Source organism: Sciurus vulgaris (assembly GCF_902686455.1).
Source record: "Sciurus vulgaris genome assembly, chromosome: 9".
NCBI classification, from domain to species: domain Eukaryota; kingdom Metazoa; phylum Chordata; class Mammalia; order Rodentia; family Sciuridae; genus Sciurus; species Sciurus vulgaris.
This window is the reverse complement of record NC_136469.1, coordinates 23,964,314-23,983,875: the sequence shown is the minus strand read 5'-3', so window position 1 is coordinate 23,983,875 and position 19,562 is coordinate 23,964,314. Positions and strand designations below refer to the sequence as shown.

At 39.7% G+C, this 19,562-nt stretch overlaps 1 protein-coding gene across 3 annotated transcripts in view; it reads right to left on the bottom strand.

Annotated features, from left to right (window-relative positions):
- Nucleotides 1-1,430: 1,430 nt before the first annotated feature.
- Nucleotides 1,431-19,562, bottom strand: part of SMAD1 (SMAD family member 1) — a 71,577-nt gene continuing 53,445 nt past the window's right edge. For all 3 annotated transcript variants that reach the window (XM_079154122.1, XM_079154123.1, XM_079154124.1), the window contains exons 3-7: nt 18,894-19,151; nt 15,551-15,667; nt 12,001-12,222; nt 6,299-6,555; nt 1,431-2,789 (exon numbers count right to left, since the gene is read on the bottom strand). In XM_079154122.1, coding sequence (XP_079010248.1) covers nt 2,646-2,789; nt 6,299-6,555; nt 12,001-12,222; nt 15,551-15,667; nt 18,894-19,151 — 998 coding nt within the window. In that variant the 3' untranslated portion in view covers nt 1,431-2,645. The remainder of the gene's footprint in view (nt 2,790-6,298; nt 6,556-12,000; nt 12,223-15,550; nt 15,668-18,893; nt 19,152-19,562) is intronic.

The following is a 19,562-nucleotide window of genomic DNA, read 5'->3' as shown; positions in this document are numbered from 1 at the left end:
ATGTTTATAGAAACAAGCTCCTTTGAGTTGTCTTCCCAGCCAGATTTTTAACTTTCTTTTTTTAAAATATTTTCTTAGATGTGGATAGACCTTTATTTTATTCATTTTTGCGGTGCTGAGGATCGAACCCAGTGCCTCCCACATGCTAGGCAAGTGCTCTACCACTGAGCCACGACCCCAGCGGCCCCAGTCAGATTTAATGAGAGGGGTTCTAAGTGGTTTGCATGGATGGACCTAAATCTTCAGAACTCCATTACGTAAACTCTGCCTCCATTTCACACCCGAGGAAGCAGGTGCAGAAAGATGGAGAAAATGGTTGGAGGTCAAATTCTATTAAAGCGAGGCTGTAGTTCTAGGGTCGGCCATTTGTGTGTGTGTGCACCAGGGGATTGAACTCCTGGGCTTTGTCACCGAGTTACAGTCCCAGACCTTTTATTTTTAATTTTCAGACAGGATCTCACTAAGTTGCCTAGGCTGGCCTTCAACTTTTGATCCTCTTTCCTCAGTCTCCCACGATGCTGGAATTGCAGGTGTGTGCCACTCTGCCTGGCCTGGCAGCTATATTTCTAAGATATTTTTATACATATTTTTATTTGAATGATCCTCACCTTAATTTTGTGATAAGGATATAACTATATTATCTCTGCTTAACAGATGAGGAAACAGGTCCACAGAAGTGGCTCAGCAAAGATGGGCGTGGGTTTGCTGTCACCCGGCTCTTCAGGCCAGGCTTTCTCTGCTTGTACTCTATAGTGATTTGGGAGACAACAATGAATAGAAATTCTTGTTTGGTCATAGTATGGGGATGTGGGGGGCTGTTTTTTCTTTTAAGCTGCGTTTAAAATGGGAGAAAGAATCTTAAAATTTTAGGTCTGGTCCACCTCCAGGAAAGAAAGAAAATGTGAAGAAGAAAGAGTGGCATCTACCTGGTCAGGAAAGAATGTAAGCGTCCACAAAATCTGTGTCCCTCATGGACAAAATCATTCTCTTTTTTTCCTTTGGGAGGAGGCTGGAGTCATCCCAAACCCAAGAGAACTGCAAAAGCAGGAATTTTCTCCTGTTACTGTGAGAAACACCCTTCCCCCCCCCGCCCTCCATAACAGCCTCCAGTCACCCTTAGTTTTATCTGAGGTTAGAAACCGGTTTTCGGTTGACTGAATGGCACCAATCAATAACTCTGGCTGCTGTATTTCTGCACATGGAAAGTTGTGCACATTTACATTCTGCTAGTTTTCTCTCAATTTTTTGAGTTCTACCTGTTCTTTCTTTTCTGACTTACTGCTCTTTGCATGATTTCTCTTTATTAGTAATTTGGTTGATTTGTTTTAATTGGCAGAGGATATCTGAGAAAAAAAACTTTCAAAAGAATAGCAAATCTTACCCTAAAATCTAATATGTAAAGAATGGAAATCACCAATTTTTAATCAAAGTAAGCAATAATGACAGGTTTATTTAAAATTTCCAGTAGAGAAAACCCACTAGTTTTGGAATAAAAGTACTCAATGTACGAGAGCATAAGTGAATATAAAAGATAACAGAAGAAAATAAAACCAAACATAGTACAAAAAAATTAAAAAAGTTTGAAATGGATTTAAACAGAGATGTTCTTAAATCCTCCAAATATTTAACAGTTACTAGGTTTGGCAAACAATTCATTTTGAAAATTAAAGCCTATTTCTGTACTGTAAACTCCATAAAAACTGCTTATTAAATTCAAACACTCCATACAATTGGTATTGAAATACATAGGCAGTCAATTTCAGAATAGCAGGAATTATTCATTTGCTCTCACAGTAATATGAATTAACCAGCTGCATAATGCTTTTTTTGGGAGAGGATGAATAGAAGAAAGAAAAAAAAAAGATAAAATCTCTAAAAAATTGAAACACAGCAAAAATTCAGACATCAGTTTGTTTCTTTAAGGCAACAAACTGAATTTTTACAGTATATTCTACATCTGCCATTGTCATTTCCCCTTTCCCCCCCACCCCCTCAAATACTCCTAAATTCACTAGTCTAATCAATTCTTAACTTTCAAATATTCTGTACATATATATTTAGCAAAGAGCATATACCTAACATTATTCTGACAGCAGTATGGTCAGCATACAATTTTAGAAAGATTACTATGTATATCATAAAGATTAATCTTTACTTAAAAACAAACAAACAAAAACCATGACTAAACAAATAGTTTTAAAAATTATGAAAACCCATGAAAAGAAGATTCAACATGGGCTCTAAACCTGATAAAAACACACTTCAGAATGACTAACCGTTAACGCTAAACTTCTGCCCAGCGATGACCCTAAAGTGCCAAACACAAAAGAATCTCTTAGGACCACTTTTTTCTCATAGATAATTTGTCCCTGGCTTGGCCATCTCTTCTTTAACTATACACAGAGTCCTGCTAAAAGTCTGCATTTTAGTTGATTTTACAAGAGAATGTTACAATGTAAACTAGACAGGTTCTTGATATCAACAGTATGTTACCAAGGGTTTTTAAATTTCTGAATCCAACAGTTGGTCACAGAGGTCAAGTATTATCAAGGCTCCTTTGTCAGCTCTCCATCGAGTCTGACTCATCCATCCTTCAAGTACATGCAAGGCTCAATAGTTCTCAAGAGGCAGAAGCCTGAGGCCATTTAAGACACCGATGAAATAGGATTATGAGGTGAACCCATCTGGGTGAGAACTTTATCCAGCCATTGGAGGGGACCATGCAGATGTATCTCAATCCAGCAGGGGGTGCTAGTGACATCCTGGCGGTGGTATTCTGCTCCCCAGCCCTGGAAAAAAAACAGCAGGATCATTTGACTTGTTTAACTCAGTGCTCAACTTATTAAGTGAAAGGAGTTCACCTAATCAGGGGCTGACTGAAGCGACAGACTGTCCCCATGAGAAGATGCACACACACGTACACACCATCTGGCCGGCAAGCTGTGGGAAACGGTGCTGGCCACCTGAAGTCCATCCATGGACTCCAGATTAAGGATTATTGGTCTTGGGGAATGAAAGTTTTAAAAGACATTATAAGGTTATCTTAATAAAGATACTTTGTAACTTTCATTTTCATTTCCTATTCCATTCTGATAGGAAGGTAATAGCAATTTTTGGGGGGGTGGAAGTGGGGGGTAATGGAGATTGAACTCAGGGGCACTCAACCACTGAGCCACATCCCCAGCCCTATTATGTATTTTACTTAGAGACAGGGTCTCACTGAGTTGAATTTCTTAGTACCTCACTTTTGCTGAGGCTGGCTTTGAACTCTTGATTCTCCTGCCTCAGCCTCCCTAGTGGCAGGGATTACAGGCATTCGCCACTGCACCTTTATCAATAATAAAATAAGAAAAAGCCTTCCTCAGACACTGACACCATTTTTTACCTGTCCACCTATCAACATAGACCTCTTGATCTTTCAATCTCTAAGCAAAACTGGCAGGTGTGCACGTGAGGATATCCCCAAAGTTGTGACTGACACCTAGTCACTAAACATTTAATTATTCATTTGTATAAGAAGGCAGCTTGCCAGACAACTTCGAAATCACTGAATCAGGACCCTAAAGTCCACAGAAGATAAAGAGAAAAACAATACTGCTTCAGAGCTCACAAACTTGCTGGCGTGAGTGGATAACAGAGCATGAAGTTCTGATAGATCCCTGTTTCCTGAGGCGTATCTGAGAAGGCTGGGTTCCCCTCTGCTACCTACCTATCAAGCAGTTTTGAGGAGTACATCTGAGTCTGAGGACTTTCAGGAGACCGTGCTAATATGTGAACTCTCTGTGCTTGAACTTGAACCTACATCAAAATACTGCTAAATGTAATGTGTTGGTTTGTCTCCATCAGACAGCAGGTTCTGAGAGGGCAGGGACAATATCCAGCACAGTTATTGGCACAAAGCAGAAGCTCTATAAATAAGTATTCAACCGAATGGATCTGGATTTTAGATATGGGAGAGGTTAAGGTGCAAATAATTTATGAAATATATGCCTTATATGACCATTCTAAAATGATCAGCTTAAAAATGGTGCAAGATTGGCTATTAATGTTGGTTATATTAATGTTCCAGATCATTTCTCCAAGATGCTGAGTAGAAGAGGGTGAAGTGTCCAGTCACTGTGATAATAAAGAACAACAACAACAAAAGAACAATCTGCAATGGTTTTGCTGCTAATATATGAGGATCCCTTACAATGTCAGCAAGAGTTTTTAGTAAGATTTGTGCATCCTCAACTCTCTAAATCCAGCTTTCCAGCTACGTCCATTATGTGGTGTGAACCCTTTGGTGCTCTGCACACTGTATGCTGAATTCATTACATGTGTGAGCCCACAGTCATCCCGAAGCTAGAGACTGTAGGTTGTTTTCATCTTTGTATTCCTTCTCTGGAATAGTGGTAGAATTCTGGCTGAAATCTGACAAATTTAGAATGTATAGCTGTACGTTATAAATACCTTCTATTAGTGTAAAAGGTTTTTTTTCTTGTGTAAAAGTACATTATTACAATTGTAAAAGTGAAATAGTTAAAATTGATTGGGTAATTAATATGAAATGAATCAGAAGAGGCAGCTAATTGGGGTATTAGAGTCATAAATTCTTCCAGAGCAGTCCTTCAATAATAATAGACTCACAAGGGATTGTAGAATAATTACCACAGTCCCTGCTCCATCCACCTTCATTTTACAGGTAAGGAACATGAGGCCCAGAGAAGAGTCCCTGCACTTTAGTCACACAGTTACAATGGCAGCTAGAGGTCAAGTAGGGTGGCACACACTTGTAATTTCAGCAAGCTGGGAAGCTGAGGCAGGAGTATCACAAGTTTAGGGCCAGCCTTAGCAACTTAGCAAGAGCCCATCTCAAAATTTAAAAAAAAAGAGGTGCTGGGGAGATAGCTCAGTTGGTAGACTGCTTGCCTTGCAAGCACAAGGCTCTGGGTTCGATTCCCAACGCTGCAAAAAAAAAAAAAAAAAAAAAAAAAAAAAAAAAAAAAAAGGCAAAGGCAGCTAGAAGGAGAACCTGTATCCCTTCACTTGAGAGCTGTTCTTTGCTCCAAAACAATAAAAAGAAACAAACAAAAAAGGCAAGACCCTGTTCTTATTTTAAAAATCACCTGAGCCAAAATGCCAAGTCAAAAATTTAAACAGTGAATGTTAAAAATGAACCAAAAAGGTCTTTGTAGTCTTAAATATACATGACCTATAAGTCAACCTCTGAGAGGTGTAAAAAAAACCAACAAAACCCCCTTTTAATATTAAAGAGGTGCCAAGCTTGGGTTGCAAAGACCCACTGAACTGTATTTTGAGAAAGCATATTGGAAGTCTGCTAAGATGACTCAAGGTAGGAAAAAATTATATTTGGGAAAATATATGTTTCATGTAAAGGATGACGAACAAAGTAAGGTTCCAAAATCATCCTCAGTAATAAACGCATTACAAAACCGGTTTAACAACTAGCTAGGTGAAGAGACAACACAGAGGGTGACTGCCTCACCCCAGTCTGTAATTAGTTTGTTTCTCAGAGTGACATGGAATAAATGTTTGTCTTTGAGAATTCAGAGACAAGTCAGTCAGTTTCTAGAATAAGTCACGAACTCATGAAATCTAATCAGAAATTTGATTTTTTTTTTTACATATTTCCATGGCACCTTAAAAACTTTCATTTCTCAGAGGCAGAAGATGAGGCAGCAGACCAACCAGTTATTACAAGCATGTCTTTAATCTTCTCCTCAAATTTATAATACACACTCAAAGTTAAGGTATCCATCTTTGAGCAAGAGCCTAACTAAACTTTGAATTATATGAAAAGTACAAGGTAGACTAGAACCACTAAAACAACAAAAACCTGGCCAATCAAAAATGATTTCCAGCGTGACGAACTCTTTATTTTTACAAAAAGATCACATGCTTATTATTGAACCAAAAGTAACAAGTGTTACTATCATTAAAGTACTAAAATAATCATAAAAGTACTAAGAGGAAAGGTGGACATATGTATTCAATTGCTCTTATAATACAACCACATACTTAAATGATATGATTAAATTATAATATATTCTAATGACATTAAAGTAACTAAAATAGTACTATCAGTGTAAGTCAAATAGCTATTGCTATTTAACACAAGCACTCCTAGGTCCCAATGATATTTTCTTAGAAATTCACATTCTGGTTAAGGTTTCAAAATCCCTAGATCAGTAAGCCCTCTATGACTGACATGTATCAGGAGGGAGGACACATGATACACTGCCACGAGGCACAGCAAGATGTCACCCCCAACCTGGAGCAACCCCAGCTCACTCACCTTCACAAAGCTCATGCGTATAGTACACATTTTTGTGAGCTCATAGACGGTCTCAAAACCGTGGTTCACTGACTGTGCCAACAGCTGAGCAAATTCCTGATTATTAAAAATTTTCAAGCTGCACCCACTAGGGATCTTGCAGACAGTCGTGGGGTGGAATCCGTGATGGTAGTTGCAGTTCCGACTTTGCACGAAGATACTACTGTCACTGAGGCATTCGGCATATACCTCCCCTCCAACATAGTAAAGATGCACTCCTGTGGGAAGACAGACCATTGAGTTACCGCCATCTTTTCACAGCTGAGAGGCACCTGTGCAACCTGGACCTAAAAATGTACACTGATATGGATTTCAACTTTGGCAACACAGGCAGATATTCTCTAATTTGGTGCAACTGGTAACATCTTAGTTAATACAATGTTCACATGTCAATAAGCACAGTGAGGCAGTTTCTAGGAAATAGAACAAGTATAAAAATATAATGAAGTATAAAAATTGCTTTTTGGGTGGTTTTTTTTTTGGGGGGGGTACTGGGGATTGAACCCAAGCCTGCTTTATTATTGAGCCAAGTCCTCAGTCTACCCCACTCCTGTCCTTTTTTTTTTAAATTTTGAGATGGGGTCTCACTAAGTGGCATAGGGCCTGGCTAAGTTGCTGAAGCTGGCCTTGAACTTGCAATCTTCATGCTTCAGGGTCCCGAGTCACTGGGGTGGACAGGCAGGTGCCACTGTACACAGTTCATTTTGATAAGTCATTAATGCCTCAGTTGGCCATGGCTGAACATGTATTCTCACTCTAAAGATATAGTACAATAAAACTTGGGCTCTGTAGTGGTATCTTCTAGGTATTCACCACGTGCCTCTTGCATTTATCTTGCAGCAGAGTCCAGAGAAGGGAGATCAAGAAAAGCAGAACTAGAAAACTAGTGGTAGGAAGAAGCATTGCTGAGAGCTGAGATACAAGGTAGTGAAAAATTTAAAAAAATGTCATCCTGTGTGAAATAATAGCTCACCAAACTGCCCCAAACTTCTTCCAACTGTTGCAAACTTCTTCCTGTGAGACCCAGAGTAGTAGAAGTGTAGGAAATTGACACTACTCAGTCTTTAAAAGAAGCAATAGGGGGAAAAGGGCCCCCCGGACAAAGTCCCATGCCGTTAAGGGAGATCACACAAGCCACCCAGTAGTCACAGCCTGTGTGGCTTTGAATAATCCATTTTTCAGGTAGCTGCACGGCTTAGTCACTGCTAATGTGACTGTCCCATCCAAAATATTAAGTGTTGTATTTACATGTACACTCAAGGCAGAAGACTTCTGTAACAAAGAGCTGCTGAGGCAGAAACCCATCTTTCATCTGATGTAGTAAAAACTTCAGAGAAAGACTTTCATGCCTGATGAGAAAAATAATAAATTTCATCTTGTAAAATTTAGAAAGTAAACACAAAATATAAATAAGCAGAAAATGTCACTTCATCAGTGACAGAGGATATAATTGTTAATAGTCTGAAACACCAGATTCAGTTTTGGGTATTGTTAAGCTTTCTTTGCAAACATTTAAAGTACCTGCATGACTGTATGGATCTAAACATTTATTTTACAGTTCTCCCATTAGCAGACCATTGTGTTGGTGCTGATTTTCTGCTGCTGTAACAATGCCATGATAAATGTCTCTGGGTGATTTTTAATAATATCCTTAGGAGAGATTCCTGGAAGTTAAAGCACTGGATCGAAGGCTTTGACTCACTTTGCCAAACGACTTTCCAGAATGCTTGGATCAATTTACACCCTCACCAGCAGTGTGTAAGTGCCTTCCTCATTTGACCCACGGCAGAACTGAATCTGAGTTTAAACAAAAGCAAAAATTTTCTAATGTACTGCTGAAAAATAGTGTAACTGTTTTAATCTGTGTGTGAGGTTGGATATGTCACTGAGTCCATTCACCCTCTGTGTTTCTCCCCTGAACTCACTGCCCATGTCCTTACCTATTTATCCTACTGCGGTTCTAGCTTTCTTATTATTTTTTTATGAGCTGTGCATATAGAGGTAGAATATAAATAATTTATATCTTATTTCCCTGTTAGTTCTTTGTTTTGTAATTGGGTTCATGATATATTTTTTAACCTAAAGAAGTTTGAAATCCTTTTCAAATCTCTTAGGTTGCTTTTTATGCTTAGAAAATTTTTTTATCTCTTTGATCAAATACATTTTCTTCTAGCTTTTTAATTATTTGCCTTTGAAACAATATTCAATAATCCATTTGCATATATGGGATGAGGTCTAGACCCTCCCCACTTCCCAACAGCTGACTGTGTTATTGAGGACTGCTAGAAGATTCTCCTGATTAGTTATGCTTCTTAACGAACTTAAATTTTTATATAGCCTGAGTTTATTCTCCTGTTTAGTTTATGACTTACATATTGTTTGGTAACATTTTATTAACCCCGACGTCAACAATTTTTTATTTTCCATTAAATCTTTTAGCTACTCTCATATTTTATTCTTCAAGGTAGTACTCAGAATACATTATTCAATTCTCAGAAAAACATCACATTATAGTTTAGTTTGCTTTAAACTACAAATTAAGGTAGGAAGAGCAAATATCCTAAAATGCTTCCACAATATTAAGCATTCCCTTTAAGGAACACAGACTGCTTGTTTATTCGAATTTTCTTTCTCGCTCTGTAAAGTTATATAATATTATTCACTACAGTTCAGATTATTTTCAAGAAATTTATTTTTTCTGTAGCTAGTAGGACTGGGAGTTTTCCGTCCCTTACACTTTCTAACTGGATATCACCAGATTAAGGGAAATAAACAATTTAAAAAAAAAATAGGTTCTCCAGGGGCGTCTAGGTAAACAGTTTCATGTGAACAGACACAGCTCACCCATGATATGGGCACAGGTGACGGAGAAGGCTAGTGTGCTTCTGGCGGGACTGTGAATTTAGGCTTTCTGGAAATCATTTGACAAGATACATCAAGAGCTTTTGGCCTACCCATTACTTCAAGAATGTATCTCATGAATGTTATCTAAATCAATCATATCATCTGCAAATCATGATAATCTTGGCTTACTTCCATCATCTGAAATTCTGAGCACACTACTCAGGGCTTCTGGAAGAACTTTAAGTAATGACATTCCCAGAATCCTAATTTTCTAAGAGGAAATTGTACAATGGCTTTTTACTACTTTGGGGGACTAGTCACCTTAGAATTTAATTAATATTAAATCCTTCCATCCCAAATGCAGAATGTGTTTATAGAAAATTACAAGGGTTTACAGACCATACAGAGTTATCTATGGATATTATGAATTTAGGTTCTAGCATTTCATCATTAAAACTGTTTAGTTTTTCCCCCCCTTTTACTCATATTAAGGAGATATTTATCAGTTTCTATTTAAGGACTGTTGGGTTCCCCTGCCTCTAGAATGTTAAAACTTTGTCTTAAATGCCTTTCAAATATCCATTGCATAATCTTTCTATCTGGTCTACTGTTTTAAATTTCATAGATCATTCTTTTTACACATTTTAACTCTGAAAATAATTTCAAATTTATATTAAAGTCTGAAAAAGATCAAAAAGATAATACGGAGCAACCACATAACCATCACCCAGAGTAACCGACTGTGACAATCTGCTTCATTTCCTTTATCGTTTGCACCCTCCCTCTCCACCATCCTCCCTGCCCCACCACACAATGACACAGGATTGCTTTAGATATAGGAAGATGGAGAGCCGACAGATATCTTCACATGTACATAATGTCTTTCTGAACTATTGCATCATGATCCTTTACCCTTAAGTACTTAAAAGTATGTATTTCCCAAGCAAGACAGCTCCACCAGTTGTTAGCAATGCCAGTAAATTTACTATTGATATGATACTTTCATCTACCATTCCTATTCCAGTTTTGTCTGCTGTTCTCAACACCGTCATTTATAATAATTTCCCCCTGCCAGTACAGGATCCTGTCTGCCATCAGGTGTTATACACAGTGGCCTTGTCTTTTAACTTCTTTTAATCTGGATCATTTCTACACTTGTTCCCTCCTCCCCCACAAATATTTTGGGAGAATAAAGTCACTCCTTACTCTCTTAAATATAGAATGCTCATCATTTGGGGGTTCCCTGATGTTCCTGCAGAATGGGGCTCAGGTTTGCATTATCCACTGGAATCCTGCCCTGGTGATTGCTATGGCCTTGTCAGGGTATCACATCTGGAGGTATATGGAGGTCTTTACTGCTGATGACAATTTTGATTCCCCAGTCAAGATGGGGGATCAATTATGTGATTACAAATACAAGTTATATAGTTTTTCCACTGTGTAATTACTGCCTTCTAGTGTCCTTTGTGACTAGTAGGTTGTTTGTGGGGAGACACTTGAAAGATCATGCAAATATCCTGATTCTCATAAAAAATTCTCTTTGTATTTAGCCCTCATTGAGGATTCTTGCTTGATCCTCACTAGGATGCTTGCAAATTGCTATTTCTCCAACTTTAGCTCTCTATACCAAAAAGCCTTCCTAATTCACTAGTTCATCTATTTATTATTGGCAAGGACATATGTCAGTATTGTTTTTAGGTGGTTTAAAATTCCCTATTGTACCTAATTATGTTGCCCCCAGGTACTCTGTTGGTTCTGAATTTATAGGCTGAAAAATATATATTTTTTTTAAAACTGTGCCTATACTGAACATGTACAGACTTTCCTTTCTTGTTATGATTTCCTGAACAACCAGCATAACAGCTACTTACACAGCATTATGCTGCATTTAATTTAAAGTATACAGGAGGACTGTGTAGGTTACAAATACTACACCAACCTATACAAGATAATTGAGCACCTATGGGCTTTAGTACCTTCGAGGATCCTGAACAAGATATAGCAAGGGGTGACTGCATTTGGGCTCACCCCAAGAGCTGTGCAGTAGAAGCCCCTTCAAGCTGACTCCTGTGATGCACCCCATAAGCATAATGAGATGCCATAATGAGATGCTTGAGGCTCATTGTATTTGGCTGGGAGCTGACCATTTCTCCAAGGAGCCCCAGTTTTTTGGGAAATGGCATTAAAGGTTATAGTTGGGGCCAGAGATGCACTTGTTGCTATTTGATGTCTATTTCCTGGCCCTTCCAGTCACACACATCAGAAAGCATATGCGTGCAGACATGTATCCACAGATTTCCATATGAATGAGAACATAAACACATGTGTGCGTGTCCATGATCGTATTATTAAGGTTATGATACATAACTCCACCTAGCTCATGGGTCATCTCTTGCCCTCCATGTTTTTGTGTGTGTCCCTCATTCCACAGTGAAAACCAGGCCCCCTAATAGCCACATATCATTAGTCATTCGCTTAATCTTACCATACATCTAAAAGTTACAGAACTGTCTCACTCATATCACCACTAAATAATTGAATCTTTTAAAATAAAAAGGCATTTTACTCTATAGCAAAACAAGATAGCACAGTACCCTAAAACAGCAAATCATGATTTCGGATAATTCACGTCAACAGAATGGGAGTCAGGAGACCACACAGTCTTTAAATGCAAGAACTTCCAGGTAATACAGATTTGAAAAAAAATTGCAGCACCTGAACATGACCTGGTGTTTGCTACAGGAACGAACGACCAAGTCTCCTCCGGGAGAACGGTGATAGGAAAGATAAACATCTGCGGGGCTCAAGCGAAGACTCACCTTTTCCAATGTGCCGCCTGGTGTTTTCAATAGTGGAATTCCGGTTAACATTGGAGAGCAGCCCAAGGCAGAAACGGTTCTTATTGTTGGAAGGATCAGTGAAACCGTCCACCAACACACTTGTGGAGGAGGCATGGAACGCTTCGCCCACACGATTGTTGAGCTCATAGTAGACAATGGAGCACCAGTGTTTTGGTTCCTCATAAGCAACTGCCTGAACATCTGTAAAACAGAAAAGGTTCCATCAACCCAAGTTTGTGCCTTGGGCTCTCAAAAACTGAAACTGCATCAGAAACCTGGCTCGGGATCGTGGAAGAGTGACTGTGGTCCCTACTGCAGGAAGGTATTCCCTGAGGTCTAAAGCAGGTACTTCTTAGTAAGTGTGATGGTCACCTTTAAAAGGAAAGCACATTTCCTCCAATTACTATCAGAAAGAAAGCCTAGCAACAGCATTTGCTGAATACTCACAATATGCTACTTGCTCTTTAATATGCAGAAATGGAAATCACCCCACCACTGGCCCCTGGATCCCCATCTAAAGAAGTGCAACAAGAGGCCAGTGAAAAAACAAGGAGGCAGGAACAGCAGAGGCCAGGAGACATGCCAAGAGTGCCGCATACAAAGGGCTCACTTTTGGCAAAGCCTTGTGTACCTATGCTTTTTCAAAGCAATGAAAATCAGTTTTTAATTATTGATAAGAAGTGACTTTATTTCGTATTAAGTTGCCAATTATGATCACAGCTCCAGTTTTGCTCCAGTTCTCAAACTCAGGAAGAAATCCTGCCAGCTGGCCATTCTTACACAATGAATCATATCTCTCGCATCCAGATTTCATGCTAACTTCCTTATATTTGCTTTAAGTCCTGCAGAGCAGGTGTGTTTTGTCTCTCCATTCCCAGAATGGGCCAACAATGGAAATTACCCAACTTTACTGACAGGATGCAGCTTGTTAAGTCAAATCTCCTAAGACTAACAAGTCTCCCAACAGAACACACTTCTAAACACTTGCAACTAAAAGGTTTTAAAGATAAGTTCCTTCTGTAGTAAAGCTTCTTGTACAACTGCTTTAGAGATTCCAGGAATACAAAACCATAGTATTTCCAGCATACCAATAAATAATGATCTGAGGTTTATGAAGTCTTGGGTGTGTAATCATAAAAGATTGAAAGAAAATCCACATCAGAGGCATGGGCTATAACTATTAAGGGAGAAGAACCTCTGTGTTCTTACCATCAGCCTCCACACATATTAAAATGCACTTTATTTTAGACTCTGGTAAAGGAAACAAGCAAAATGATCGCTAAAAACCCTACACATTAGTTGCTTTATGTGCTTATACAGATCAGCTGAAAATAGACACTATCTTCTCTGTTTGCTAAGCAACACTGCCATGTCAATTTGCCTAATTTCATGGAGCAAAATTTTAGTGATTTACAAGTGCCCAATTTAAAAGATGGTTCCAATGTCCAGTTCTTTTTGTCAGCTTCCAAGATTGTTCAAAATACTATTCGTCTAGACCAGAGGCGGATGAATTCATTTTTCTATAAAAATACCAGAATATTTTGTGAGCCATACAATCTTTATTACAATAATTCCACTCTGCCCTTGTAGTGCAAAAACAGTCCTAGATAATAGGTAATGACTGGCACAACTGCGCTCCAATAAAACTTTATTTACAAAAGCAGGAGTAGGTTCAATGGGACGCGGGCTGCAGTCTGCTGAATCCTGCTCCAGGAAACCCACCAAAGAGGACAGCAAGAAAAAGACCAGTATCCCTTCCTTATGAAAACATTAACCAATTGTAGACTTATGCCAATGGGGAAAATTTTTTAAGTTATGTAAAAGGAACATTCTTAAATCTGTGTCTGTTTCCTGAAATTATCCACAATGGGCACAGGGCCCACGGGATCCTGTTAGTACATACTACTATGCCCATTCTCTCCTTCTAGCCTATTCTCCAAATTTCAAAACCATGTGAGATAAAGTATATTTTTCAAATCAGAGTGTTTATTTGTTGACTTATAATTATATGTTTGATAGGATGTCCTAGAGAGGGTCAGGTACCATAAAACACAGAATCAGTAAAAAAAAAAAAAAAAAAAAGAAAAAGAAAAAAAAAGAAAATGATTAAAAATTTTTACTGCTTAAAAGTAGTACATCCCAATTAATTACACTGCACTTCTAAGGTTCACAGAAAAATTGAATACAAGGTCCAGAGATTTTCCATATGTCCCTATGCATTGCTTCCCACACTATGGTATATCTGTTATATCCTATGAATCTATTTTGACACATAATTATCACCCAAAGCCCAGAGTTAACATTTATATGGGGCGGGGGGGGGGGGGGTTGTGTGTGGTACTGGAGACGGAACCTTGATTGCCTTGAGCAATCTAGACAAGCGCTCTACCATTTGGCTACACTCCTAACTCTTAAGAGTTCAGTCTTGGTGTTGCTCATTGTATGGGTTTGGGTAAATGTATAGCAACACACAGCTATCATCCTAGTATTATACAGCTATCATCAAACTTTTAAGTCCTTAAAAAATACATGCAACTCTGACAAAAGTCTGAGGTATCTCCTATTTTAAAAAAGAAGTGCTAATGAAATAAGCAATCGAGTTGCATTTTAACTTCAATTAAAATCTAGCAATCAAGTTGCATTTTAACTTCCATCTGCATAAATGTTATACAGATTGAACAATCTGTGGGTATGTGGGTGCGCCCGTGAAGCCCTTCTGGAGATGCCCCTGGGAAGGGTTCTTTCTATCCAGCAGTGTGGCTGTGGCTTACGACAGATGCTCGGGGTCCTCCCACACTTATTCACCTGAGCTCTGCTCTCTTAAGCCTACTCAACTTGCCACTGTCAACCTGGAAGAAGGATAGCACCGTCCTCTCAGTAACTGCCATGAATAACACAGAGCTGGAAGCAGAGACTCACCCTTCACCAAGGAAGGAAAGAAACGTCCAGTTCTGCTTAGCTCTTCAGGTGAGAAGAGGAAATGCGTGTGCCTCGATTTCTTTTGGTAATAAAGTCAAAAATAAATTCAGCAAGAATGTACTAATAGCAAATGCTATTAGTTTCGGTTTCAGCAAGACATAAATATGGTCTAGAAAACAGATGGGGTTTATGAACATCGATTCTAACCACAGAAGAAGCCTTGGGGAAGGCCAGTTGCACGCGTGGACTCTCCATTCTGAACATCGCCTGTGGAACTCCGCTTTGGTGGTGCTGCACCACTGTGGCTCAGCTCCCCTGTCCACGCAGAAGCATTCCTTTCATCGCCAGTTCTAAACGACAAAGTACCGGATCTGAAGAGACGAGTGCACAGCCACACTCGGGCCTCCATTAGTTAAAAAGTCAGTGTTTGCTCTTATTTAAAGAGGCACCTGTGTTATCCACAGAATGCTTTCCATCCAATTTCTCTTCCTGTGCTCTGCCTTTCTCTAGCAGCTATCTTTTTAAAGATTAATAAATTTGTGAGAGAAAGTAACATTTGGATGTATCAACTTTAAACTCTAAAAGGGGAATAAGCAGCAACTCATTTTACCTCCTCTGCTGATTTCTGAGGGCAGCGAAGGCGCCATCATATTTGTGTCCATTGGCTGAGAGCCATCCTGGGTCATGGGGTCCTCCGGAGGCAGGTAAGCAGGTGGGGGAGTATCAGCTACAAAGTTTCAAAAAAATTACATGCTTAAAACACATATTCTCTTCTGGGCTCAGACTAAGACGTCAAGTTGCCATTTAACCTCCACATCAAAAGACTAGATACTACAGACACCAGTCTTGATGTACGATTTCTGAAGATTATCACCTTCCAAAAACCTTCTCCATTTTTAATGACAATTCAGTGGGAGGAGAAGCACCCACTACATGCCAGGTTCCAGGAGTTGTCAGCCCGTCCAGTACCACGCCATTTTATTTATTTATTAAACATTACATGCAATATCTTGTTAACATTCAGAAGTTTCACCCAAGTTTTTAGCACTAATTATACAGAAGTCTTTTTGAAAAAAAAAATTTTTTTTAGTTGTAGATGGACACGACATCTTTATTTTTTTATGTGGTGCCTCACATGTGCTAGGTATGCGCTCTGCCACTGAGCCACAACCCCAGTCCCCAGAAGTCTTAATAATTAAAAGTCTTATGAAAAATGCTTTCCATCACTAATAGTTGTTGCAGCCATTTCCGGGAACCTTAATGACTTCAGTGTCATTAAGGTTCATAACACGGCATTACTACTGGCAGCTTTTTCTAAACTTCTGCAGAAACACATCCAGGTAAGCAGAGCCACTAGCTGGCTTGGACCACGCCATTTTAAAAACAATCAGAACAGCACTTAGGCCCACTCCCATACTGTCTGCCAGAAGGGGACCTCCACATTTCAATTTCACTACAGGATGGGAAACATCTGAAAGCTACAGGACAATTAGTAAGAAAGGAGGTTTCAGAATCTCTTGCATTAAACCTATGGGCTTTTAGGAATTTACCAGTCAAGTTTCATTATAGTCTATGGATTTAAAACTTAATTTTCCATGACTTTGAGCAACCTATTAGGATTACCTTCTCCCTACTACTTAAATAAGCACTAGTTTTAAAATCTCTAATAATAAAATAATTGGAAATAAATCAGTTTATCACAGTTTTAATTCTAAAATCTTCTGTTTCAGAATCTACATATGTACTCTCCTGAAGAGCCCACCGCCAGCGGGCAAACCAGGGCAAACAATGCGATTTCTGAAACGACAACACTAGTCCAAGTCTGGTGTTTTCTTACTGTAAAATAAAGGGCGCTGTGGTTTCCCACAAACAGCCCTTTGCGGTCCTAAGCCAAGCTCCTCAATGGCTCTGGGGAGCCGACCACCTAGCACCCATGACAGAGCCTTGGGAACAAACTTGGACCTGAGGGAATCACGCATGCCTGGAGAAGTACTTGGGGCAACTGTCCAACACCAATGACCAGCAGGGCTCCTTCCGGGGTTCTCGGGATGCTAACAAGGCTCCCGCTGAATCAGCCCAATGCTTCCACCACCCAGCTGCAGAAAAGCAGTGACTCAACGTCCCAAGACAGGCTTACGGGGGGGGGGGGGGGGGGGGGGGGGGTTGCATCTGGAAGCCTTTCCCCGTTTCTCCCTCTCTTTTAAATTTAGCTTTTTCCCTGTAGCTCTATAGCTGACTCTGTTTTGCCTCACACCAGGAGTCAAGCCAGCCTCCTCTGAGCCTGAATCCTGTGAAATTCTGCTACCAAGCTGGTGACAATTTCACTGGCAACCTACAGCATCAGTGCGGCTAAGAGGGAGCAGCTCTTTACTGCTGGTGGTCTAGGATTCCGCCTTTCTTTCTCCTGTGTTTCCTCTACTTGGCCTGTGCCTTAATCCGGGACAGCCAAGGACAAAGTATGAACTCAGGCAATCATCTTCAGTTGTTTTCCTTCAGGCTCGCCCCGATGCCACCACTCTAAAGCACTCTGAAATGCAGCTCCTCTCCACTCACCTGCCCATCAAACCCAACAGGTTGGTGAGGGAGTGGTGTGGACAGGGAATACCAAATGTTTTTAGTTTGATCTTTAAACTAACAAACCACCTTCATCCCAATGGTTTTGGATTGAAAAACCATAATGCAAAATAAACAGGCTTAAAAAATAGGGGAGTAATGGGCTGGGGTTGTGGCTCAGTGGTAGAGCGCTCGCCTAGCATGCCTGAGGCCCTGGGTTTGATCCTCAGCACCACACAAAAGTAAAATAAAGGTATTGTGTCCACCTACAACTAAAAAAAAAAAATAATAATAATAATAATATATATATATATACACACACACACACACACATATATATGTATATAAAATGTTAAAAAAATAGGGGAGTAACAAATACATAAACATGGAAGCAATATGAGCAATATAAAGTATGACACACTTTCCTTTTTTTTTCCCCCAGTACTGGGGATGTAGGGACACTTTACCACGGAGCTACGATCCCAAACCTTTTTATTTTGCCAAGTTGTAGAGGCTGGTTTTGAAATTGTGATTCTCCTGTCTCAGCCTCTCGAGTAGCTGGAATTCTGGATGTGTACCACTGCACTGGCTTGCCTTCCAATATCTGAAGGTCCAGGACTGATGTTGAATTTAAATTTACTTAAAAACACTTTAAGTGGCCCCAAAAACATGTTTGCCCATTTTCCCTTTCCAAAATGTTAATGGACTTCAAGTGTGTCTTTGACTCTTCTTGAGGTCTACTGGCAAGAAATTTGGTACTCATTATTTTTCTTAGATTCCTGTTTATTAATTTATAATTTGAAAAATACAATGTCCTAATTAATCATTTATTTTGATAAGCATTACTCCATCAGTTATTGTCTAAGAGGAAAATAATTGTTTTTTGTCTGTGCTTAGTTAAATAAGCAGATGGTTTCCAGTACTTCTGCTGCAATTCCTTTGTTGCTAAAGTATATGTTTCTTGGGATTACATCACCAGTTAAATGAATTTAATTAAATGGGGGGGGTGTGATCCCTTAGGAAATATCTTTTCTGCGGTTGCACTGGCAACAGGGGTTTTTCCATGTCTGAAATGATGTTGATCGAGGCTGTTTTTCATAACAGCAATGTGTGTACTGCACGGTTTCTCTCTCTTTTTTTTTTTTTAAATCAAGAGCAAAGACTGTAATAATTGTGCCACTCCCAGAAGGATGCAGCTGTTTCAAAACTTTTTTAAAACAGGGGAAAAACAGTTTATTCGAGCATCTGTGCCTGACAAATAAAGCAAGACATTTGCTTCCTTGGCTGGAGCCTCTTCCTCTGGGAGTGGCACTGGGAAGCACCCATGCTTGGGCCCAGATGCAGGGATGCGGCCTCCTCCCTGCCAGGCGGCCCATCTCCCTGGGACCATTCTGTCCTACCTGGCATCTGGAAAGGGCTGCCCGGGTCTGAGCTGGTGGGAGAGTGAGGATAGGTGCTGCTGCTGCTTCCAGGAGAGTTCGGGTAACTGCTGTTGGGAGAATGCGGGAACGGGTGGCTGTTAGGCTGCTGGAAGGAATCTGGAAAGGTGGCGTTGAGTGGCATGTGAGGCTCATTCTGCCCCAAGTTGCGGAACTGAGCTAGGAGGCTGTGCTGAGGATTATATTCACTGTGTCTCGGAACCAGCACTGGAGGAAGAACTGGAAACAGGGAGAGGGAAAAAAAGAGAAAATGAGAACGGCAAAGATCAATAAGCCCCTCAATATAAAGCTGAAACACTATCTATAAGTGACAACAAATGATCTGAACCCGGCCCTGCTGTGGACTCAAAAGCACCATTCAAATGAAAAGCCATTTTACACTCAGGAACAAATATAGTCTCTTTAGACCCACAGATGACATATGCCTGAGATCTGCCACACAGACAAAATGCCCAAGGAAAGTTTGTAAAATACATTCTCTTAGGTTAAAAATCGTTAAGGTTCTCGTTCTTAATTTTTCCACCCACTAAAAATCAAACACAATTAGGAATATGTCACCATTGACAAATCCACTTCACAGCCCAGCCGGTAAGATTTTAGTGTTTACGAATGTTTTAAGTGACACACGAA